The following is a 26,231-nucleotide window of genomic DNA, read 5'->3' as shown; positions in this document are numbered from 1 at the left end:
CTTCTACATCTCAGTAGCAAGATGGAACAGCAGCTGCATTAACGAATGGAATGCCTCGGGCTTTAACAGCCGATGATGGTTGCAATCAATCTCTGCATTGCTTTGGTTATTACATTGGCATGACTTCCAGTTAGATCTCAATCGAAGTGAAACTCAAGTTAATTCGAAATAATTCCTAGGTAACCCGATCGTGTTGTCTGAATTACGGACATCTAAAGTAACTGAATGCTGCCCCTCCACAACATCAAAATCAACTTTGTGCTCCAGATACAACATTACTGTAAACTTCTCATGTCCTTAGTCCGTCAGCATCAAGCAAATGTTTTAGATCAAGCACATAATTAGCAGAAAAATCGCCTCCATTTACAGACGAATAAACTTAACATTATTCACATCAACCACTCTTTTTACTTGATAGGCTGCCATTCTTCGTTTCGCCTATTGTAGCGGCTCGCGCTCACTTGACCTCGTCCGGTAAGCACCTTCACGTCGCAGCGTACGGGGGGTTTGACAATCTAATGCGTTCGGGTTGAATTGTTTCGAAACTCATTATGTTGCTTCCTCGGTCCCATAAAAATAACTAGTGCAAGGTCGACTCAGAAGCTTTCTAAGCAACACAACTGTTTTCGTCAAGCAGCAGGTTGTTACTTTCGTTCTTGAGTTACTCAAGGACATGGTATTTCGCCGCATTCATTGGCAGTCCAGGTATTGCGCGAACACGTTCGCAGGAATTAAAACCAAACGAACTGCTCAAGCGACACAGAAACACACCTCTTTCAGGAAAACGTGGAAAACCATGTCAAGTGGATCACGGAGAAAAAATATTTACTTGCTTTCCCGTGATATATCAGGGCAACGCTGGCCTAATTTCGTGAGTAATGACGATGGAAAGTAGGTGGATGGTTTTGTAACATTTCTCGTTATTCTGTGCTTGAAATTCTTATACTGAGGTATCTTTTTATCTATCTTCTTGTTTGTAGTAGCTGTTGCAATATTGCACTGTCAATACTTCTTTTCAATATTCCATTGTTCTACATTTCATGACATGACATGACATGACAATTGAATTGTCTAAAACTATCCAGTATTTCACAAGTTATTAATTAAAGGTTTTCTATGCCTGTAATTGCATGATTTATCGGATCAATAATCGTTCCCGTGCACCAAGATTCATGAAATTGTGGAAGTTTTTACAATGCGAGTCTAGAGCCTTACGGAATCTTTAGTAGCGTTATAAATTGTATAAGAGTTAGGAAATAAAATTAAAACTGTAAAAATGGCACGTTGTAGTTTTAAAAATTACAACACTTTCTTTAGAAAATTTATTACTGGAATACTGTTTAGTTGTATTTTTGCAAGCAATTGCAACAGTATTTACTCGAGTTATATTTTGTTCAAAACAAAAGTAGATGACACTTCACCAGCTTTAAAAACTTCAATTCCACCGAAATCACAGTAGTTTGGCATTCGAATTAGCAATGAATAATCATATTTTCGTTACATTAAAAAAAAGCCGTCGATTGACTGAGTAGTTGCTATTGACATTTAAACTGAAAAAAACTCTTCTCGAATCCTTCGATCCTGGAAGTGGTTGGAGTGATCAATGGTCCATTTTATATTCATACTTGATACTTCCCTACACAGGTTCTCCTGGAGGTATATCCCGGAAGCAATCAGAGTCGTCAATAGTACATCTTAACTTATATTTATCGGAGACGAACCAGCCTATGGCTGAAAGTCTCCTCAATAAAGATTCTAAAAAAACTAACATCTTATTTTCAAACCTCGCTGATCGAAAACCATGAAAAACAACAGTCGGTCTAGTGATGAACTTTGTCCAACTTAAAAATCACTTTAATAAAGAAATTAAAAAAAACAGCGGTCGAATGACAAGTTTTGGCGCAAAATCTGAAATTATTCCTTCACAGGTTCCCCTGGGACAATCCGTAGGTCCCGGAAGCGGTCAAAGTCTTCAATGGTTCATTTTATATTGATACCTCGCTTCCTAATAGAAAACCATGAAAAAAGAACCTTCGAATTACTAGTGTGGGCGCTACTACACAAATGACCCGTTCTACAGGTTTACCTGGAGGTAATCCGTAGGTCTATGAGGAACTATGAGAAACAAGCTGTCGAATGACTAGCTTTGGTGCCAAAACTATGTAAGAGTCATCAATGGCCAATGTAATACTTATACCTCCCTTCCTGATCGAAAACTATGAGAAACGAACCGTCGAATGACTAGCTTTAGTGCCAAAAAGGAAATGTCCCCTTCTACAGGTTCCCCGGGGCACCCCAGCAACTTCTAGATCCGTCGTTTTGGTTGGGTTTTCATTCTTGACGTATCAGAAGACTTCTGGAATGTAATCATAATGGAAAATCAGTCAAAAAGCTTAATCCCTTTTAAAACTATCGATCGGCACCGATTCTAAGCAAATGCTCATATCCAGGGATTGAATCCTAAAGAGAATTAAAAAGTCTCTCACTTATCATCTCTGTATACATATACGACATGTAGCATACCGCGAGAAACTTTTCTCGCAAGCTGTCATGATAGAGAACTGATTTATGGGATGTTATACCCCATGATACATTTCTTTTAGAAAGCTCCAAATGCGGGGAGCACTGGCTCTGATGATGCATTTCAACTTGTTCTAAGTACATAGCTGTGCAGTAACCAACACGAAAGGAGCGAAAACAAAGCGAGAATCACCATTTTTCTGTGGGGGCTGCCTATCCGATTATGTTTTTTCGCACTTGTATACCAGATTGATAAATTTGTTATCATGGCTTGTTATGATTCGGAACAGTTTTTGCCTCTCTTTTATCGTTGTTCGTTATCTATTGAGAGCGATTTCTGCAAACCCTGCTCATATCTCATTTGATCCTGGTCCGATTTCAAATTTCAACATATGGTTCCAATCAGAAAAAAAGCCCTACTTTATTTGTGATAACAAATATTATTCTGTTTTTAACCACAACTTATCTAATGCCCACCACAAATTTACGGTTCTGAACCAAACTTCAAAAAACTCGGAATATCTTCGGTATCCGTTGACCATGGACGATTCCATGAACAATCGGGAACTGCATCGGTTTCTAGTTCAGACATTCCTGAATTGTCAAAATCGGAATATAATATTGACATAGTAACAACCCATATAATTATACCAAAAATGTGCCTATCCTATTTATTTTGGACATCCCCTGTATATATCTATCGACTCGGAATCCACGATAAACTATTGAAAATTTCAATTCTTGTCCTACGCAGTAAAAATATCCCAACCAACCAACTAATTCCGTCCTTGCATTCCCATCACGAACCTCAGGATGATGTAAGTTACGGGTCTTTTGATCCACCGTTTCATTTTTTTTTTTTTGACTAATTTTATTTGCTAATTATCTAATACATGCATTCATCTCTTAGACTAGGTGTTCCGTGTTTTCTAACACTATCATCCTTATTTGCTATGTTACGCTTTTAGTTATTATTAATACATTTCAATTGCCTCTGGCAGTTAGAATTTTTTCCTCTGGTTGAATTGAACCATGTAGGAATTACAATGTTTTCAACTTCAACTAAACTTAACCTATTTTATACTAAGGGTACAAGGAGTTAATCGTTGCAATAGAAGATTATTTTGAAAATGAAATTATTTTGTTGGACATTTGTTGCAATGTCTCAATATTAGAAATTCTATGAAGTTCATTGGTACTATACCACGGAGGCAACTTCAGAATCATTTTCAAAATTTTATTTTGAATCCTCTGAAGTGCCTTCTTTCTGGTATTGCAGCAACTAGCCCATATTGGCACAGCATACAACATGGCAGGTCTAAAAATTTGTTTGTAAATCAAAAGTTTGTTCTTAAGACAAAGTTTTGATTTTCTGTTTATAAGTGGATATAGGCACTTAATATATTTTGTTACATTTGGCTTGAAGGCCTTCAATGTGATTTTTAAAAGTTAATTTTTGATCTAGCAGAAGTCCTAAATATTTAGCTTCGCTAGACCAATTAATTGGAACCCCATTCATAGTGACAATATGTCTGCTAGAAGGTTTCAAATAAGAAGCTCTCGGCTTATGTGGGAAAATTATAAGCTGAGTTTTGGAAGCATTCGGGGAAATTTTCCATTTTTGCAAGTAAGTGGATAAAATATCCAAACTTTTTTGCAATCTACTACAAATGACACGAGGGCTACGCCCTTTGGCTGAAAGGCCCGTGTCATCTGCAAACAAAGATTTTTGACACCCTGGTGATAAATCAGGTAAGTCAGAAGTAAAAATATTATACAACATGGGCCCCAGTATGCTGCCTTGGGAAACACCAGCTCTTACAGGTAATCTATCAGATTTAGAATTCTGATAGTTTACCTGCAGTGAGCGATCTGATAAATAATTTTGGATCAGTTTAATGATGTACAGAGGAAAATTAAAATTCATCAATTTTACAATCAAACCTTCATGCCAAACACTGTCAAATGCTTTCTCTATATCAAGAAGAGCAACTCCAGTCGAATATCCTTCAGATTTGTTGAGCCGAATTAAGTTCGTAACTCTTAATAACTGATGAGTGGTTGAATGCCCATGGCGAAAACCAAATTGCTCATCAGCAAAAATAGAATTGTCATTAATATGAACCATCATTCTATTTAAAATAATCTTTTCAAACAGTTTGCTTATTGAAGAAAGCAAACTGATTGGGCGATAACTAGAAGCCTCAGCTGGATTTTTGTCCGGCTTCAAAATTGGAACAACTTTGGCGTTTTTCCATTTATCTGGAAAGTATGCCAATTGAAAACATTTGTTAAATAAATTAACCAAAAAGGATAAAGAGCTCTCAGGAAGTTTTTTGATAAGTATGTAGAAAATACCATCATCACCCGGGGCTTTCATATTTTAAATTTTCTAGTAATAGATCTCACTTCATCCAAATTAGTTCCCAACGAAGGGTCAAAAACATTATCTTGATTGAGAATGTCTTCGAAGCTCCGTGTAACCTGATCCTCAATTGGACTAGTGAGACCTAGACTAAAATTATGGGCACTCTCGAACTGCTGAGCAAGTTTTTGAGCCTTTTCGCCATTTGTTAATAAAATTTTATTTCCCTCTTTAAGCGCTGGAATTGGCTTTTGAGGTTTTTTAAGAATTTTTGTTAATTTCCAAAAGGGTTTCGAACTTGGATCCAACTTCGAGACATGATTCTCAGAATAGCGAAACGTTTTTTAATTTCATTTTGCAAATCTCGCCAAATAACTTTCAACGCGGGATCGCGAGTTCTTTGGAATTGCCTTCTTCTCACATTTTTAAGACGGATCAGTAGCTGAAGATCGTCGTCAATAATAATGGAGTTGAATTTAATTTCACATTTAGGAATTGCAATGCCTCTGGCTTCGACAATTAAATTTGTCAAAGATACGAGAGCATTATCAATATCACTTTTGGTACCGAGAGGAATATCAACATCAATATTCCTATCGATATAAGTTTTATATAAATCCCAATCAGCTCTATGATAATAGAGCAGTAGAGCTGATTGGATTATAAATGGCTTCTTGTGAGATTTCAAACGTCACAGGAAGGTGATCAGAGTCAAAGTCAGCATGAGTTACCAATTGGCCACACAGCTGACTTGAATCCGTTAAAACTAAATCAATTGTAGAAGGATTTCGACTGGAAGAAAAACAAGTTGGTCCATTGGGATATTGAATAGTATAATATCCCGCAGAACAATCTTCAAATAAAATTTTACCATTGGAATTGCTTTGAGCATTATTCCATGAACGGTGTTTGGCATTGAAGTCACCAATTACGAAGAATTTTGATTTGTTGCGAGTCAGAATTTGAAGATCAACTTTCAGCAAATTCTTTTGCTGCCCATTGCATTGAAAAGGCAAGTAGGCTGCAATGAAGGAAAATTGTCCAAAATTTGTTTCAACAGAAACTCCCAAGGTTTCAAAAACTTTGGTTTCAAACGAAGAAAATAATTTATGTTTGATACGTCTATTAATGACAATGGCGACCCCACCACAGGCGCTGTCAAGACGATCATTTCTGTAGATAAAATAGTTTGGATCTCTTTTAATGGAGAGTCCTGGTTTTAAATACGTTTCAGTTATAATGGCAATATGCACATTATGAACTGAAAGGAAGTTGAATTATTCATCTTCCTTACCCTTTAGAGAGCGGGCATTCCAATTTAGAACTTTCACACAATTATTTGGATTTGGATCGCAATTATTTGCGATCGTCAAAGGATCCCGGCAAAACGCGGCAGTCACCCTTCCTAGCAATCTGAAATGAAACCTTGATCCCCTGAAGGTTACTCAAGATTTCATTCCGAAAGCCAGAAAACTCGGCAACAGATACCACAATTGGCGGAATCCTTTGTTTCTTCGCATGAATCGAATCACCTGGGCTAAAGGTAGATTCGATTTGCTCAATTTCATCATTAATCAAATCGAACTGATTGCTCAGTTCGATAGGAGAAGAAACAATGTCAACATTAGATTTAGAAGGAATATCTGAAGTCTCCAGCTTCCTTCTATTTTTTCCGCGCTTGGGCAGGACGGTCTTGAAACCTTGTTTCTTTGAAGGAAGTGGAGAATTCAGAGATTCCCCCTTCCTTTTGTTTTTGTCAATACTCATTGCTGAGCGTGGAGACGTGACCTTCTAAGAGGTTTTTTCCTAGAACGGTGTCCCTGCAGGATTACCACCGCTTGTCGGAATTTTACTTCCGCAAACGGGTCCAACGTAAAACGAAGGCACGGGTCCTTGCAAAGATCGTAACGGGATCAGTGGGTACAAATAGCGCTAAGAAGCACCGTTGAAATTAAAATAGCTTCGGGTAGTATTAAAAACTTCCTTCCGCAAAGAGAGAAAGAACCGCACAGCACGAAATCACGATGCGGTCTGATCCACCGTTTCATTTTCTCTGGCTATAAAAAGAACCGTGGTTAGTTAATGAAAAGGCGCATTATTGAAAATGATCAGTTCTTTTCGAAAATCGAAGCCTCAATTTCGTAGAGGAAAGGGTTGAGCCGAAAAAAAAACTTCCATCATATTCATAGGGCAAACCAACATAGATTGGCGCTCGCAGAAATATGACTTCGGCTGCAGAATCATAAGCGCGCCTCGGACTATTGACTGGTTGCTGTTAATGAATCGGAAGACGCATTATTAGAAATAATTCGGGTCTTCTCAGAACCAATATTTCATACAAGGGAAGGTTAAGCCTGGGCGAATTTGGTTCAAAGTGAAAAGTAATCCCTTGTGAACCGCAGAACTCTTGACTAAAAGAACGCTGCTTACGAGCGCGCGCGGGTGCGCGTCGTGTGGTCGTCGTTGTCAGCATCAGCAGCACTTAAATGAAATTTTCTTGCAACATTCGGACTATCGGTTGCCTGTTTCGCTTCGATGGCGTCTGTTGCGGTCGTAGCAGCAGCGTGGTGGAGCCCATTTCTGCAATGGTGGCATCTGAAGTACCTTCGACTGGCAATCAGTGGAAGCAGCTCTCAAGCCATTCTTGTAAATCAAAACTATTAAACAGCGTTTGCAGAAAACGCTCTCAAAAAATAACGAACAACGATAAAAGAAAGGCAAAAACTGTTCCGAATCATAACAAGCCATGATAACAAATTTATCAAACTTGTATACGAGAAAACAGAATCGGATAGGAAAAAAGATATTCCGTGTATAGTAGAAAATCGAAAATTTGTTTTCAATAAAATGAAATATCTGCAGTTAACAGACGTCGCAACTCATTTCTGATTAGTGCGCATGATAGTACATCCATGCGTGCATGATGCGCACTACTAATGAAATATTTCAAATTGTCGCGACTCGCGTCGCAGCGCGAGTGCTCAATCGCGCGGTCCGGTTTGGTGGCGGCCCGACAATATTTTAGTTACCATATAAAGATTGTCGCTGTCGTCGCTGTCCGGAACATCTTTTGCTGGCTAGGGGAGCTAAATGTCAAAGAAGGAAAATCCATACGATTTGACAGCTTGGTACCCAACATGTTCCAGACAACAGAACAAAGGGAACCGAAGCGACAATCTTTATCTAGTACACCCGATTCTTTTTTTACACGGGGGATGCGTGCCGTGTGAAAAAAAATCCGTGTAAAAATAATCCGTGTTATTTCGAGAAACCGTGTAAAAATAATCCGTGTTATTTCGAGAATCCGTGCAAAAAAATCCGTGCTATTTCGAGAAACCGTGTAAAAAAAGCCGTGCAAAAAATATCCGTGTAAAAAAAGTAACCGGGTCTTTGTTAATCTGGGGGATGCGTGCCGTGTGAAAAAAATCCGTGCAAAAAAATCCATGTTATTTCGAGAATTCGTGTAAAAAAATCCGTGCTGTTTCGAGAAACCGTGCAAAAAAATCCGTGTTTTTTCGAGAATCCGTGGTAACAAAGCCGTGTAAAAAAATCGTTTGAAAATAATCCGTGTAAAAAAGAATCGGGTGTAACTAAAATATCTTTTGATGGGAAGCCCTCACACAGAAGTGATGATTTTCGCTTTGTTTTCGCTCATTTTGTGTTGCGGACCGCACAGCTGTGTAGAACCACCGAAGTAACCATTAGCACTATTTTACGCCAAACCGCCATATAGCGCCAATATACGGTTATTTAATAGCTTATAACCTGAGACGAGACCTGCAAAGAGGAAAAAATGTAACTTCAGCTGCTGCCAGTCAACTGCTGTCACGAACTGTCAGGTGCAACCAGCAGCTTTTTGAGTGAAAGTATTGGTATCCCAAATAAAATATTCCACATCATTTTTATTTTACCAAGCCTTTTTTACTTTAACGAGTATTCAAACCTTCCGTTTAGCTTGTTAATAATCAGTAATAAACCTGTGTTTTGTTCGGTATAAAAATCCTTATGAAAATGAATTAACTATTTCGTGAATTGGATACACTTTTATTGTTCTCAGAAGGGTCCACCTGGGGCTTAGGTGAAACAGTCAAGTAAACAGTTGAAACTCGATGGTCAACTGTGATGAAAAGAAGAACAAGTATCAAAACAAGAGAAAAGAAGCAGCGTCTTTGCAGGTCTCGTCTCAACATAACCTGAGACGAGACCTGCTGAAACGTTTGGAGCTTATTAAAAGAAATTTATCATGGGGTATAGCCTCCCGAATCAGTTCTTTATCATGACATCTTGCGAAAAAAGTCTCTCGCTGTATGCTACATATCGTATATGTATACAGAGGCGATAAGTGAGAGACTTTTTAATTCTCTTTAGGATTCAAACCCTGCTATTAAGTGGTTGCTGTTAGTGATTTGGAAGGTGCATTATTGGGAATTAATCGGTTCTTCTCAGAACCACCATTCTATACAAGGGAAGGTTGAACCGAGGCGAGTTTTGTTCAAAGCGCTAATTAATCGCTAAGCGACTGCAGAAAGTTTCAATCCGTATCAGAATCACATTCGAGGGAGACGCTGCAATAATTAATTCGCATGGATGGCATCTGGCATCAATAGCAAAGACGCATTATTGAAAATAAATCGGTTTTTCTCAAGACCAACTTTTTATACAAAAGAAAGAGAAGATTTTGTTTCAATGTACAAAACACAGTCGCTTAGTTACGGCAGGAAAATCAATCGCAACGACGATGTCTTTGCGTTTTTCAACGTCTACCTTGCGGTCGTGTCTTGTATAAAACATGTGCAGTTTGTAACTGCTACCGAAGATGCATTTCCTGTTTTAAATCTTTGACAGTTGTAAAATCTTTTTTTTAATTCATGTTTTTATTTGATAGGCACTCTGTGTTCCTAACCGCTATTATGCCGTGATCTACTGTGGTAGTCTGCTGTATACAGAATCCACACAGAATCTATTTATAGATGTCCATAATTCGTTATTGTGGTCGTTGCCAGGCCATCTCATGGCGAGTCCATTGTTCATATGGTGAGTTCAATGATCGTTGGTTTGTTAGGTTGCCATTTATCGAGGTACGCTGGAGGAATGCCTCGAGAAGAACAGATTTGTCAGTCATCATCAGTCAGCCGTATCGGTGAGTGCGTTCCCCAAAACGCCACCGTACGGACTGCGCTTCCGGCGATTGACGAGAGTTTGGTGGAGGGGCTGGGAATCAAACCCATGATTATTCGCTTAAAAGACAAACGTGTAACCAACTACGCTACGGGCCCCCAAAAAAATCTTTAAATCGAGGAAAAACTGTAACTAGGGTCTAGAATTGTAACATTACTAAAAATGCCCATTTTTACAATAGGTCCTGGATATATTCTTTTTTTCGTGAGATCGTAGTGGACCAGGTTGCGAATACAGACGTAGACAAGGTACTAGTCGAAATCTAGGTCCTAGGTCGAAACGTTCATTGCAAGAGATGGCGTTGATTCAGTAATAGTAAAATCGAAATTTCAGCACTATAAAACTACTAATCAGGGCAAACTAAGTGCAGGAGATAATCTTTTCACCTCATACTGCATTCCTTATTACTGCTTTCCTCTAAAACACCACCATTTTCCATAAATTTGCGAAATACCTGGTTTTCCAATACATTTTATCGATTTACAACTATGTACCATACATTATGAGGACTGTAAGACTCACTAGGCAGTTTATAATAGGTTCCGGGTGCTCTGCGAAAGTACCATCTGTTCAAGACGTATGGCAAAATTCCTGCCCATTTCCGCGGAAATAGTCATATATCTAAGTACACAGGTTTTTTTACGCGGTTGGAATTCATTAATTTTTCGGTTAACCTGAGCTTTCACATTTTTTTCAAATACCACATGAATTTTCTTTGATTTTTGTGATTTTTTTTCATGGGATTGACTTATTGTTTAATTGACTATGAAGGTCCTAAAATAACTAAAAACAAACCGTGTAAAAAAACCAGGGTGTATTCCTGACGAATTCTTGATCTGCAGCCAGCTTTGCTCAACAAATGAGTTCTGAAAAATATATTAGGCTCTTTTAGTGGAATGTATTCAACCGTCTAAGGCGAATTAAGTACTCTCCATTTAATTCCACCAATTGGGTTGTTGAGCGGAGAAAAATTTGAGGTTTTTTATAGTTTAACATAAAGAGCATGCTTTTCTGATCTCCAACATATTTTTATTTTGCTTGTAAACCTTTTATTTTCATTTTTGTATAGCAAACAACAAGCCATTTTAATCGATAGAATGACACTAACATTCATAGAATGACAGTTGGCCCATGCAGCATAAGAACAAATTTTTAGCCCCACATAAATTTAAAATCCAAATTAAAAATTGGGTTGTTTAGGGGTATATATGTTTTTACATATTCTGAATCTGCATAAAAAACTGAGCCTAACCCCAATTTTTCAGAATTTTTGGAGCCCCGGAACTATTTTTAATTTGCATTTTAAATTTATATGGGACTAAAAATTTGTTCTTATGCTGCATGGGCTAACTGTCATTCTATGAATGTTAATGTCATTCTATCGATTAAAATGGCTTATTGTTTGCTGTATAAAAATGTAAATAAAAGGTTTACAAACAAAATAAAAATATGTCGGAGATCAGAAAAGCATGCTCTTTATATTAAACTGCGAAAAACTCGATATTTTTCTGAGCTAAACAACCCAATTGTTCCGGGGCTCCAAAAATTCTGAAAAATTGAGGTTAGGCTCAGTTTTTTATGCAGATTCAGAATATGTAAAAACATATATACCCCTAAATAACCCAATTATTTTCGATATCTTTGCAGATACGTATTTCGACCACAACTGTGTGGTCGTCTTCAGTGTCTCGTACTTGACTCGTACTTGACCAAGTCGAGTCAAGTACGAGACACTGAAGACGACCACACAGTTGTGGTCGAAATACGTATCTGCAAAGATATCGAAAATAAATGAGTTCTATTTTCTGGGAAAAGCATAATACATGATAAAAATAAACGTCACATAAAATGACAAGCAGAAGAAAAAATGCATGTTTAACATACCATCAAAAATTCCGAAACTCCGGTGTTCGTGTGCAGATCTAAGATTAGGAACAAGGACAGGAAACTAGAAGGGATTTTGCACCCAATGGTCCCAGTTGTATCGGATTATGTTAAGCAAAGTTATGTCGATTTAAATTTCGGCAAAATTTTGCCTATCTTGACCTTTTTGTCTAACCCTTGTATTGCCTTAGCTGCCTAGAATTTTCCAACAACCGCTGCACAGTAGGCCTGGCCACTTTTATGTTGGAACTATCCATGAAGGCTTCAAACATAAATACTGACAAGAAAAATGATATTTTATCATTTTGCAGGATTCTTCCAAGTGATGGCTAGACAACACTGCCGTGTGCGGCATAGTTGTCCCATTCGTTAAAACACTGAATCGAGAAAAATGCAAATGAAAATTTAGGTTGTTTTTGATAAATCCTTTGAAAAAAACTTTTCGCGTATACAATATATTTTAAATGAATGTTCCACATATATAACACATTACAAACACAACCTATGGATGATTTTGAAAAGTACCCATATTTTTGGCAAAATATGTCGCGGGACTGTTATGCCGCAATTCATGAACTAGAGCAACTAATTATACACAAACCAGTCCCACTGTCGGTTCATATATTTTGCCGAACGTCGATATTTGGAGATTCAAAGTAGATGAACATTATTAGATCGAAGCAACCAGAGAAATTAACAAGCATAAGAGTTGCCAGGAAACTAGATATCAGACAAACAGACGTAACTATCTATAAATGCCCTTCGTGATCAAGATATAGTAAATATCCCATATCACAAGTACCATATTTCTGCATTTTGTACAAAACAGTTTATCATAAAATATGCTCTTTTGATGATGTGTTGGTACGATACGATGGACTTTACAAACAAACAATATAACCAGCTCAGTTGAAGACATACATACTGCAATTTATTTTCGGAAAAGCATCTAAAGATAGTTACCGATGATGACTTCGAACTGGAAAACGAAGTAAAGCGACTAAAAGCACCTCGAGGAATTGACCCAGATCGAAAGTGCGTACTGATAATGATTCAGCACAACACTGCACGGCAGTATGTACACGGATTTCTGGATAAACTGATACGGTTGATCAAGGCTACGATGGATCGGATGATGTGCGTAATTCGAGTTTCAGGGACATTCTTGAGTCCCTTTGAAACGCGCAGATGGTTACGGCAAGGTTATGGTCTTTCGTGCCTGCTATTCAACATCGCATTGGAGGAAGTAATACAAAGGGCAGGGATTGACACGAGTGGCACGATTTTCATGAAGTTCGTTTAGCTATTTTGGTTTGTTGGTTTCGCCAACGGCATTGATATTATGGCCCGTAGCTTTGAGAAGATGGACTAGTCATCAACACATCGAATATGAAGTACATGATAGGAAGAAACTCGAAAAAGGACACCGCCAGTCTCATTGGCGACCTTCGATAACGACACCAGCAAATAAATTCGGAGACGCATCATGGGAGGACTATGTCCAAGGGCTTTACGATCCCTCCTCAGGCCATCGCCGAGTTGTGGGGCTTGCCTAGGATGTGGTGGGGTTTGACAGCGGGCCCTGTTAAACCTCTATAAAAAGCTGCATGTATCCGCAAGTAGGCCCGACCAAAGCGACCGTGTGCCGCTCAAAGCGCGCAAGCCCAAGTTTTGGTGTTAGGTGGGACGCTAAACAGCCCTGACACGATGGCCCTCCGACGAGACAGGAGGTTTGCGCAGGCCCAATAAGCCGCCTGGAAAACCAATAATTACGAACAATATAAGAGATAATACGACTCGATATAAACGGCAAAGACCTAGGCGACGAATAAAGGAATACGATTGGAAGCTTGGAACATGGAACTGCAAGTCGCTAGGTTTCGCAGGTTGCGACAGGATGATCTACGAAGAATTACATCCCCGCAACTTCGACGTCGTGGCGCTGCAGGAGATTTGCTGGACAGGACAGAAAGTGTGGAAAAGCGGGCATCGAGCGGCTACCTTCTACCAAAGCTGTGGCACCACCAACGAGCTAGGAACCGGCTTCATAGTGCTGGGTAAGATGCGCCATCGTGTGATTGGGTGGCAGCCAATCAACGCAAGGATGTGCAAGCTGAGGATTAAAGGCCGTTTCTTCAACTACAGCATCATCAAAGTGCACTGCCCACACGAAGGGAGACCCGACGACGAGAAAGAAGCGTTCTACGCACAGCTGGAGCAGACATACGATGGATACCCACTGCGGGACGTCAAAATCGTCATCGGTGACATGAACGCACAGGTAGGAAGGGAGGAAATGCATAGACCGGCCATCGGACCGGATAGTCTGCACACCGTATCGAATAACAACGGCCAACGATGCATAAACTTCGCAGCCTCCCGCGGAATGGTAGTCCGAAGCACCTTCTTTCACCGCAAAAATATCCACAAAGCCACATGGAGATCACCTAAACAAGAAACGGAAAACCAAATCGACCAAGTTCTAATCGACTGTAAATTCTTCTCCAACATCACGAACGTCCGCACTTACCGCAGTGCGAATATTGAATCCGACCACTACCTCGTTGCAGTATGCCTACGGTCAAAACTCTCGACGGTGTATAACACGCGTCGAAGTCGGACGCCGCGGCTTAGCATTGGGCGGCTACAAGACAGTAGACCAGCCCAAGAATACGCGCAGCAGCTGGAAGTGGCACTCCCAACGGAAGAACAGCTAGGCGCAGCGTCTCTTGAAGATGGCTGGAGAGATATTCGATCCGCCATTGGAAGCACCGCAACCACTGCACTTGGCACGGCGCCCCCGGATCAGAGAAACGACTGGTATGACGGGGAATGTGAGCAGTTAGTAGAAGAGAAGAATGCAGCATGGGCGAGATTGCTGCAACACCGCACGAGGGCGAACGAGGCACGATATAAACAGGCGCGGAACAGACAGAACTCGATTTTCCGGAGGAAAAAGCGCCAGCAGGAAGATCGAAACCGTGAAGAGACGGGGCAACTGTACCGCGCTAATAACACACGAAAGTTCTATGAGAAGTTAAACCGTTCACGTAAGGGCCACGTGCCACAGCCTGATATGTGTAAGGACATAAACGGAAACCTTCTTACGAACGAGCGTGAGGCGATCCAAAGGTGGCGGCAGCACTACGAAGAACACCTGAATGGCGATGTGGCAGACGAAGATGACGGTATGGTGATGGACCTGGGAGAACACGCGCAGGACATAATTCTACCGGCTCCGGATCTCCAGGAAATCCAGGAGGAGATTGGCCTGCTGAAGAACAACAAATCCCCTGGGGTTGACCAACTACCAGGAGAGCTATTTAAACACGGTGGTGAGGCACTGGCTAGAGCGCTGCACTGGGTCATTACCAAGATTTGGGAGGAGGAAGTTTTGCCGCAGGAGTGGATGGAAGGTGTCGTGTGTCCCATCTACAAAAAGGGCGATAAGCTGGATTGTAGCAACTACCGCGCAATCACATTGCTGAATGCCGCCTACAAGGTACTCTCCCAAATTTTATGCCGTCGACTAGCACCAATTGCAAGGGAGTTCATGGGGCAGTACCAGGCGGGTTTTTTCTTGGGCGAACGCTCCACCACGGAACAGGTGTTCGCCATTCGCCAAGTACTGCAGAAATGCCGCGAATACAACGTGCCCACACATAATCTATTCACCGACTTCAAAGCCACATATGATACAATCGATCGGGACCAACTATGGCAGCTAATGCACGAACACGGATTTCCGGATAAACTGACACGGTTGATCAAAGCGACGATGGATCGGGTGATGTGCGTAGTTCGAGTTTCAGGGGCATTCTCGAGTCCCTTCGAAACGCGCAGAGGGTTACGGCAAGGTGATGGTCTCTCGTGTCTACTATTCAACATCGCTTTGGAAGGGGTAATACGAAGAGCAGGGATTAGGACGAGTGGTACAATTTTCAATAAGTCCGTCCAACTATTTGGCTTCGCCGACGACATAGATATTATGGCACGTAACTTTGAGAAGATGGAGGAAGCCTACATCAGACTGAAGAGGGAAGCCAAGCGGATCGGACTAGTCATTAACACGTCGAAGACAAAGTACATGATAGGAAGAGGTTCAAGAGAAGACAATGTGAAACACCTACCGCGAGTTCGCATCGGTGGTGACGAAATCGAGGTGGTAGAAGAATTTGTGTACTTGGGCTCACTGGTGACTGCCGAAAATGATACCAGCAGAGAAATTCGGAGACGCATAGTGGCTGGAAATCGTACGTACTTTGGACTCCACAAGACGCTTCGATCGAATAGAGTTCGCCGCCGTACCAAACTGACAATCTACAAAACAATCTACGGACACGAGACCTGGACGATGCTCGTGGAGGACCAACGCGCACTGGGAGTTTTCGAAAGGAAAGTGCTGCGTACCACCTATGGTGGGGTGCAGATGGCGGACGGTACGTGGAGGAGGCGAATGAACCACGAGTTGCATCAGCTGTTGGGAGAACCATCCATCGTTCACACCGCGAAAATCGGACAACTGCGGTGGGCCGGGCACGTAGCCAGAATGTCGGACAGTAACCCTTTGAAAATGGTTCTCGACAACGATCCGACGAGCACAAGAAGGCGAGATGCGCAGAGGGCAAGGTGGATCGATCAGATGGAAGATGACTTGCGGACCCTCCGTAGACTGCGTGGATGGCGACGTGTAGCCATGGACCGAGCCGAATGGAGAAGACTCTTATATACCGCACAGGGCACTTCGGCCTTAGTCTGAATAAATAAATAAATAATCATGGGAGGACATCGTACGTACTTTGAACTCCGCAAAAAGCTTCGAACGCCGTATTAAACTGGCTATCTACAAAACGCTCATTAGACCGGTTGCATACCATGTTGCATACCATTTTATTTGCAACAAATATGGTGAGGTAAGAGTTGTGAACTTTTCAAATCGCGATAGCTTGTACACCCCCGGGAATAATTATAAGCCATTCGCTGATTTTTATTCAAAATGGTCATGTTGGAGAACCAAAATCTCGATTTTTAGCGATTAGATTGAGGACATATTTGGCATCCCAGCCTAAAATGACTTAAATTTTCAATTAATGATGCTTTTAACCATTGAAAATCATTAATCATTAATTCATTAATTGGAAATTTGGGTCATTTAAGCTGGGATGCCAAATTACTCGCTAGAAATCGAGATTTTGATTTTCAAACATGACATTTTGTATGACAATCAGCGAATATCTTATAATTATTTCCAGGGGTGTAGAAGTAAATACAATTCATGTCAACAGATGGCTATGATAACTGATACATTTTTAATCGAAAACCGACTAATTTCCTAAATACGCGGCAGGCAATCTTTGTCCAATTCTGTTGCCCTTCTGACAAACGCTTGTTACGATTTGAGTTTGTCCAAACATTTACAAAAGAGTACAATGTTGTTCATATTGGCAAAGTGGTGGTTTTACATTCGCTGATAAAATCTACAAGGACAGAGAACTAGCTAGATGATGTTTTCGATTAAAAATGTATCAATTATCATAGTCATCTGTTGACATGAATTGTGTTTACTTCTACACCCCCGCGGAAATAATTATAAGATATTCGCTGATTTTCATATAAAATGGTCATGTTTGAGGATCAAAATCTTGATTTCTAGCTATTAATTGCAATGGTTTATTGAACAGTATTTCGCATTACCTTTTCTCCTGAGCTTCGTTCGCGAGGCCTTTCAGTTTTGTGCCAAAAACAGTTCGTATTATTGGTGAGACATTGCTTGGTTGAATCGAGACCCGGTGTTTTTTTTATCAATTTTTATCTCCAGAATCAATAAACAACCCTTATCAAACAAGATGATCTGTGAGTGTAACCAATAGAAGTAATTTTATTACATACCTGTTCAGCCGGAAACTCCGAGACAAAATCCCTTCAGCAGTCGTCAGTCCTGTCCGGATGCAACAGGAAAGTCCTCCAGTCAGAATCCTTTTGCAACGCACACACAAATCTTGGCCACAGGCTACTGCCAAATTTCCAGACCTTCACTTCACTCACCTTCGGAACAGAGATTTCTTGCTTTGTCACCGTAACCGTTCACGTTCTCTGTTCTGTAACGTGAATAAATGACCACCAAATCGAGCGTCCAAATAAAAATGCCAATATTTTTGCAAACCCTCAAACCATCGGAACTTTCGTCGGCCAGCCAGCACCACCGCACCTTTGCACCCTTTGGAGTATTATTTTCACCACACTGTTGTTACCGATCAATATTACACTTTATCTACATTACTGCAATTTCACCGATCTGGGCTATCATTACTAAATATAGTCGAACGAGTTTATTGGCATTTTATTCCACAAAAGACAAGACAAAATCGCGACGAAAAGCCCGTCCTCCGCGAGAAAAGAAAAATACAACCACACGCAATCGGATCAGGGGAGGCGCGGGGAAGCAGCAAACTTCAGATTTCAGAGTCCGTGGTTCGAAATTTCTTTTCGGGGTTTCTTCTCTTTCTTTCTAAAGAAAATTTGCATAATGGTTGCGAGGAAAATGCTACCTGTCTCTTTTTTTCTGCAACCCTTTGAACAACAACAAGAAGGGAATCAAAACATTTTTTTGCTGTTGCTGTCAGAATGATTTTAAATGACGAGGGGCTCAAGGACGGAAATTTGCGCGATGTTATTGATTACGATTTGCAACGATAAAAGGCTTTTCATCAACGTGCCTATGCAGCCGTACACACTAATTGGGTTGTTTAGCAAAGAAAAATATGAGGTTTTTTATAGTTTAACATAAAGAGCATGCTTTGCTGATCTTCAACATATTTTATTTTGTTTGTAAACTTTATTTACGTTTTATACAGCAAACAATAAACCATTTTAATCGATAGAACTGACCCTAATCCCAATTTTTAGATTTTTTGAGCACTAAGAACACATTTTAATTTGCATTTTAAATTTATATGGGACTAAAATAGTTCCTTATGCTGCTCAAATTCTATGAATGCTAGTGTCATTCTATCGATTAAAATGGTTTATTGTTTGCTGTATAAAAACGTAAATAAAGGGTTTACAAACAAAATAAAAATATGTTGAAGATCAGCAAAGCATGCTCTTTATGTTAAACTATAAAAAACCTCATATTTTTCTTTGCTAAACAACCCAATTGTTTTTACATATTCTGAATCTGCATAAAAATATGAGCCGAAAATAGAGGTAATAAACTATAGAGGACTATTGTCGCTGCGGTTCCCATTGTTATCGTCCCCAAACATGTTGGGTACCTATCTGTCAAAACGTTCTGATTTTTCCTTTGTTGACATTTAGTGCCCTATCCTCGCCAGCAAAAGATGTTTCGCCAGTGACGACAGCGACAATCTTCCTCTATAGTTTATTACCTCTATTGAGCCGAACCCCAATTTCTCAGAATTTTTGGAGCCTCGGAACTATGGGTCTGTTCAAATATTACGTAACGCAATAGGGGGTGGGCGGTTGTTTGATTTTTGTTACGCTTTGTTACACAAAATATAGGGGGTGGGGTCCTTAGAAATATTGTTACGCGTAACAAGTTATTTCCAAAGGGAAAAATATTTTAAAAAATTCAAAAAATATTTATTATCTTTGAAAAAGCATGAAGGTTCCCCCAAACACACGCGACGCGACAGTCGCAACGCGATTCTATCGCTTGGCGACTGCGATTCCATCGTCGTTGGTATGGAAGGATAAATGGAACATTGCCAGCAGCGACCCAGCGATAGAATCGCGGCGACTAGTTGTCGCCGTCGCGGCGATGAAATCCTTTAGGTCTGGGGGAGCCTTGAAATATACAAAAGATAATAATTTATTGCACCGTCCTTCAAATTCTACTAAAACTAGGATCTGTTTTAAAAAATCGCATTTGTTACGTGTTACGCATAGGGGTGGGGGTGGTTTTGAAAATTGTTACGGATTGTTACGAGGGGGTGGGGGGTTCTTAAAAACAAAATTTTTCGCGTTACGTAATATTTGAACAGGCCCTATTTTTAATTTGCATTTTTAATTTATATGGGACTATAAAAAAATGCTGATTACTAGTAAAGGTTGTTGAGCAGTGAAAAATATGAGGTTTTTTATAGTTTAACATAAAGAGCATGCTTTGCTAATCTCCAACATATTTTTATTTTGCTTGTAAACCTTTTATTTTTACAGCACAGCAGCACTTCGGTTTTTTTTTTATTTTAAAAAAGGGGGGCCAAAAATTATGGGTTCTTTGGGAAAGTTGACCTCAAATAGGCCAAAGAATCGATTAAGCGAATCATAATTTTTTATGGGAAAGGTCAATTCATTGAAACTACCGGTAACACACTTCTAGACCATTTCTGGGTATTTTCTCTATATGAACCATCAATCTACAAGCACGAGCTACAAGAATACAACTATTATCGTCAATGTGTTTTTATCATTCTATCCATCCAAACTTATTTTCTATTGTGATTTTGAACTTGATTCTTCTTTTGGTAAATTCTTTCCTCGAGCTTAGCACATGCCTGCTCTATTTCATAATTTTTAGACACGAGCATTACCCATTGCGCTTCAAGTGACCGCAGCTTCTCACCGCCTTGCGTCTGTTTCGATTTACGCTTCCAGTTCACGTCTTGGATTTCCTTCTTTATCGTCTCCAAACGGGACTGAGCCTTCGCTTGCATAGCCGTCAAAACCTCGAGATAAGATTTCCACATTTCGCACCCATACTCCATCATCAGGTCGAGATTCATCGCCCGGACGGCTTGATGTTCTAGCTGAGCCATCGAGTTGTCCACACTTTCGGTCCAAGCTGGTACCTCGGACATTTTACCAGCCGGTGGAGGCGGTAGTTCGTACCGCTTCATGCTCAGCGGCTCCATTGGCAAACGGTTCTGGATACGTTCGAATTCCGCCGTCATCAGTTCGGTTTCGAAGGCAGCTGTGTTCAACGCAGGCAGGTGCTCAAGATAGTTCTTCGTGGGCCGATATCGACGACATTCCTCCTCCACCATGGCGATAGCCTGAAAACGATGCATCATTTTTTTAAAGAAATGGTTTAGCAATAGATCTCGTAGGGGGAAAGACGGTATAGGCAGGTTTTGTTCTATTATTGTCAGGGGGGTTTTTGTCGACCAAATTTTATGAAATTTGGCCACAATATTCTTTGATATGCAAAGAATGTTTATGCCAAATTTGAGCATAGTCAGTCATAAAAAACCCCTGCCAATAATAGAACAAAACCTGCCAAAGCCGTCATTCCCACTATCAACTCTTTTTGTTTTATTATACGTTTCACATAATCTAAGTGATCCGAAAACTGTTTTTAGAATTTTTGAAGCACTGGAACATTTTTTTATTTACATTTCTAATCATAAGGGCTCACCCCAAATTACTCATATGCTGGATTTATTTATGGATTTAAGGTCGCTACATCAACAGACTAGTTAATATGTGCTGCTAGGAGTAAAAACTATATGTATATATATCGTCAAAAAAACTTTAAAAAATAGACTCAAATACTAAAAATAGCATGAGATGACTCGTTCTATCAATAAAAATGATTTATTTTTTGTTTGATACATAAAAAAATCAGATTTAATTTGTACATCACGAGAATGGTTATATGTGGGCTTATGAACTTTTTTTTAACAGATCCATAGATTTTTGTATCAATTTTTAGTTTAAAAAAATATTGGTTTCTGACTTCAAAATCCTTAACACTACAGTGTAATCTGAAATGGTCCGCTCGTTCTACCGGCTGAACAGACCGATTTGCACGAAGACGATACTTACCGCTTCTCGCACTCCCGGATCATCATAACCGAGGTCAATGTACGGCAGCGCATCTACCAACACTTCTCCTGCCATTTTGAAGCGATTTTATGCACGTATCCACCTTGAAAACCAACTAATTTCTAGAAATACGAACAGCCTTCCATTGAAGTCGATGTAAACAATTTTTTGACAATCATCATTAAATGCCGTGCCCATGCAGCCCAATGATTATTAAATGAGCAGCAGTCCACTGAACTGAAATTCCCGGCAATTTGACAGTTCACCTAGCGCCGAAAGGCCTCTTCGGACTGTTTCCGCTTTCGCTATTTCTTTTTCAGTCCTCCGTGGCATGGCGGACGTGCTTTAACAATTTGAAGTCGTGCTATTTTTTTGAATTTTCGAGTGAAATCGTAGTCGAAAATGGTTAGTATCGATGTGAAATTGTTCGGAAAATAGATTCAAGTGAGCTGGTGATGAAAATTACGAAGAAGGTTTTGCAGTTTACGTGAAAATTGCAGAATTTACACGTGCATGACAGTTGGCTGAATTGTGCTGCTTTTGTGTGTTGATGTTGAAAAGGTGCATGATGAAGATTCGAGTGGCAACCGAAGCAAATGCTGGGTTTTTACAGAACCTGCGCCCAACCGGCGTTGCAAACTCGGGTCAGAACAGTGAATTTGGGAGTATTCGTTCATCGCAGCTCTTAAAGAAATTATTGATGTGTTGTGATTTGTTTATCATCTCGTTCTTGTGAAATCGATTAGCGCTAACCTCATTGCCGTTTTCTGCGTTTGTTTTCCAGAGTTTGACGGCATCTCGCCCGCTAGTTAGCATTTATTCTGACAAGAATGAAGCCCTGAAGGATAAGAATCTTGCGCTGCCTTACGTGTTCAAGGCACCCATTCGTCCCGATGTGGTGAGCGAAGTTTCGCAGCTGATGCGCCGTAACAAGCGCCAGGCGTACGCCGTAAGCGAAGCTGCCGGTCACCAGACGTCGGCCGAATCCTGGGGTACCGGTCGTGCTGTGGCCCGTATTCCGCGTGTCCGTGGCGGTGGTACTCACCGTTCCGGCCAGGGTGCTTTCGGTAACATGTGCCGTGGTGGACGTATGTTTGCCCCGACCAAGACCTGGCGTCGTTGGCACCGCAAGATCAACGTGAACCTGAAGCGTTACGCTCTGGTTTCGGCCCTGGCCGCTTCCGGTGTTCCCGCCCTGGTTCAGTCTAGAGGTAAGTGTGAATTTTATTAATTATTGTGGAAATCGTTTAGTGAAAATATTCCAAAGTTTGAAGCTAATTTCATCTCCACGCATATTTGTCCCATGTTTGCTGGTATTTCCTATGTATATAGAACAGTTATGCGTTTAGCGGCAGTATAGCACACCTGAGTCTGTGTGCCTCTTTTAGGCCTTAGCTTGTTTGAAATTTTCCAGTCTCATTACCATTTCTATGCGGTTTATATTTTGTGTCCGATGTAAAAATTAGTTAAGTAAATATCCACAATTTTTAATAGGTTTGTCAAATCTTGTGATTTAAATGAACTAGCCTTAAAAACAACTTAATAAAGAATTAAATTATTAACAAGCGTTAACCATTTCCAGGCCACGTTATCGATGGAATTTCCGAATTGCCACTGGTTGTCTCCGACGAGGTCCAGAAGTTCCAGAAGACGAAGCAGGCGGTCGCTTTTCTGCGTCGCTCCAAGGTCTGGGCTGATGTCCAGAAGGTGTACAAGTCCCAGCGTCTGCGCGCCGGTCGCGGTAAGATGCGCAACCGCCGTCGTGTCCAGCGCCGTGGCCCACTGGTCATCTACGCCAAGGACGAGGGTCTACGTAAGGCATTCCGTAACATCCCCGGCGTTGATACGATGAGCATCAACCGTATGAACCTGCTGAAGCTGGCCCCGGGTGGTCATGTTGGCCGTCTGTGCGTTTGGACCGAATCCGCCTTCGCCCAGCTGAACGATATCTATGGCACCTGGAAGAAGAAGTCCACCGTCAAGAAGGACTACAACCTGCCTAACCCGATCATGGCCAACACCGACCTGGCCCGTCTGCTGAAGAGCGAAGAAATTCGCAAGGTTCTAAATCCGGCCAAGAAGGCTGTGCACCGTCACGTGCGTCGTCTGAACCCGCTGACCAACACCCAGCAATTGTACAAGCTGAATCCATTCGCCCAGGTCACCAAGCGTCGCGCTCTGCTGGCCTCGAAGAAACGCAGGTACGAGCGTATTGTCGCCTCGTTCAAGAAACGTGGAATCGAACTGAACAAGAGGAACACAGCCGTTAAGTTCTTGGAACGCAACAAGGTGCGCGTTGAGAAACTCGCCAAGAAGAAGGCTGCTTGGGAGACCAAGGCCAAGACTAAGAAGTCTGCGATAGCGCAGAAGCGTATTGCGAAACACAAAACGCAAGAGAACGCCAGACGAGCTCGCAAGGGATTGGCACCACTAAAGCCTAGAAAGTAAACATGCTCGTGTGTTAGAAATACATTGTTTATTGATAATACTGTGTAAGAAGAATAAAAATCTGAGGAGTGCATACCTGTGGTACACGAGAATAATAAGTCTTATTTTTACGATTGTACAAATTTAATTCTACATTTGTTTCATTTTCATTGTCAGGGTCGCATGTTATGTTATGTCCTTAGCATCAAAGTATACAACAGGAGTTTTTTTCCCTTGCTTCATCCATGAGAAATATGAAATTAAAGCAATGAAATTATGCATTTTCCAAACAGTCTCCAGAGATATTGAAATGTTTGGGTTACTATAAGTTAGGATGATTTTCGATTATTTAGTAGTTCGTCAATGACCCTCGTGAAGATGAGATATGTTACGAATCGGGTAATCCACTTTCAGTGGGCATTGATGACATACACTCCCGGTTAAAAGCTTAGGTTCACTCTCGAAAAATATAGGAAAAAGTTCATGGCCATATTTAAGCTGTCTTAAATCCGATTTCGGGCATTGACTCAGTACAAAGATTAGGAGCCGATCTTGCATCCGATCAAGTACACGGTGTAAAAAATGGGATATTATCGAGTACTTCTGATTTTTTTCACCAGAAAGTTAGGCAAGGGTAATAGAAATGAGGTGTCACTACCCGTGATGCGGGTGGTCGCCAAGAAACTCGATAATATCATCGAGTTCGCGAGCACAAGCCAGAACATAAGTAAGGAACTGAAACAGCACCGTCGGATGCTCCGCCAGGCTGTTCAAGTCGCAAGACAAAAACAGGACGCCTTTATCACCCAAGCAACCAGAAGTTCGGATAAGAAGGGCTATTTTGGCTTAATCAGCTCTCATTTTAAGTAATTTTTTGTATGTAACGGAACTTTAAGTGAACTTTAAAGTTCCGTTAAGGATGCTTGGAACTTGATGTGAACCATAGTGAACCAATTAGTTCGGTTAAGAGTAAATTTAAGTAAAATCTGAACTTCTGGTTGCTTGGGCAGGCGGGTGGTGGGAAGAGAAAATACCGACAAAGGTACCAAAACCGATGCCTTCTCCTTTATTGGAGGAGCGACTTTGACCCAAGGTGCGATTGATTTCGCCCTGAGAAAAAGACCGACTAACCCGAAACGGCTCAGACAGCAATCCGGCGAAGGCGCTCAGAGCAAAGCCAAACGACGTGCGACCATAAAGGCCAAACATTGTTTGGACGGCGCAACTCGGGGTGCAGAGGAGTCTGAAGTTTGTCGATTCGAGAAGACGACTTCTCGGCCCAAAAAGGCGAAAGGCACCAACCAGACACAAATCCCTGGGCCGCAAGAGGGTACCAACCAGCCGGCCGGTGCCATCGGCACAAGGGACCGGAAATCCCTGACAGCTGGTTAGTAGAACAAAGCGGAAGTCGAGCGCATCTCGACCCGCAGAGAACCCAAAGGAGTGTAAACTGATAAGGATAAATACGTCGAAGTCCTTAAATCGTTGTGGGCGGCCGAAAAGTTTTCGGCGCTGGGTGAGGACGTGCAAAGCTGGCGCTAAGCGGAGATGCGTTAGTAGCTGTTATCATGCCGAGATAAGCCCTGTCGAGAAATGGCAGACGCCCGGTATATTGGTGGAGTGCCGAGATTACAAATCTTCGATCAGTCTACCTTAAGTCTACAGGAAGAATCCAACGTGCCCGCACCGAGGAGGCCAGAGCGGACCGCCGTGAAGTGTTTCGTGCTGCAAAATTGGCTCTCAAAAGGCTATTAAGAGCAGCAAGAGAGCGTGTTTCGACAATTTGTGCGAGGGAGCCAACGCGCCTTCGGGCCAAGACCCGAGGGAGCTCTTCACTCCCCGAGATATGTACGTTGGCGAGGATTATCGAGTTACTCTTTCCGTCCCGTCCCACACGTATCTGGTCTCATGCCGCATACGACGTTTAGGGTGCGGTCGAAATTGTGGCTCCGGTGATGAACTAAGAGTTACTCGCAGTTCCTAATTCCCTGGAATCAAACAGAGCTCCAGGGCCTGAGAAAGTTCCGAACACCGCTCTCAAGGCAGCAATCACAGCGAACCCGAACATGTT

At 41.2% G+C, this 26,231-nt stretch overlaps 3 protein-coding genes across 3 annotated transcripts in view; 1 reads left to right on the top strand and 2 right to left on the bottom strand.

Moving 5' to 3' along the window:
- The window catches only part of LOC134205031 (protein roadkill), a 551,615-nt gene extending 533,246 nt beyond the window's left edge, over positions 1–18,369 (bottom strand). Inside the window, exon 1 of the mRNA XM_062679898.1 lies at positions 17,837–18,369. The gene's annotated coding sequence lies outside the window, so the exon portion shown is untranslated. The remainder of the gene's footprint in view (positions 1–17,836) is intronic.
- A 1,970-nt stretch (positions 18,370–20,339) lies between these two features.
- LOC134205029 (pre-mRNA-splicing factor SPF27) lies at positions 20,340–21,901 on the bottom strand. Its single transcript, XM_062679891.1, has 2 exons — positions 21,734–21,901; positions 20,340–20,961 (listed from the first exon to the last, which is right to left on the bottom strand). The coding sequence occupies exons 1-2, from the start codon at positions 21,806–21,808 to the stop codon at positions 20,395–20,397; spliced, it is 642 nt and encodes a 213-aa protein (XP_062535875.1). The 5' UTR covers positions 21,809–21,901; the 3' UTR covers positions 20,340–20,394.
- Positions 21,902–21,989: 88 nt separating this feature from the next.
- On the top strand, positions 21,990–24,308 carry LOC134205028 (large ribosomal subunit protein uL4). Its single transcript, XM_062679890.1, has 3 exons — positions 21,990–22,138; positions 22,518–22,944; positions 23,316–24,308. The coding sequence occupies exons 1-3, from the start codon at positions 22,136–22,138 to the stop codon at positions 24,179–24,181; spliced, it is 1,296 nt and encodes a 431-aa protein (XP_062535874.1). The 5' UTR covers positions 21,990–22,135; the 3' UTR covers positions 24,182–24,308.
- The last annotated feature ends 1,923 nt before the right edge of the window (positions 24,309–26,231 follow it).

Source organism: Armigeres subalbatus, chromosome 1 (assembly GCF_024139115.2).
Source record: "Armigeres subalbatus isolate Guangzhou_Male chromosome 1, GZ_Asu_2, whole genome shotgun sequence".
In the NCBI taxonomy this organism is placed as follows: domain Eukaryota; kingdom Metazoa; phylum Arthropoda; class Insecta; order Diptera; family Culicidae; genus Armigeres; species Armigeres subalbatus.
This window is presented reverse-complemented; position numbering and strand designations above follow the sequence as displayed.

Bases quoted from the DNA above. Each gene is read 5' to 3' on its own strand.
- LOC134205028 (XM_062679890.1), top strand. The intron at 22,945-23,315 runs GTAAGTGTGAAT...AACCATTTCCAG, and splicing joins CGCCCTGGTTCAGTCTAGAG to GCCACGTTATCGATGGAATT.
- LOC134205029 (XM_062679891.1), bottom strand. From the start codon at position 21,808: ATGGCAGGAGAAGTGTTGGTAGATGCGCTGCCGTACATTGACCTCGGT. The intron at 20,962-21,733 runs GTAAGTATCGTC...CATCGTTTTCAG, and splicing joins ATCCGGGAGTGCGAGAAGCG to GCTATCGCCATGGTGGAGGA.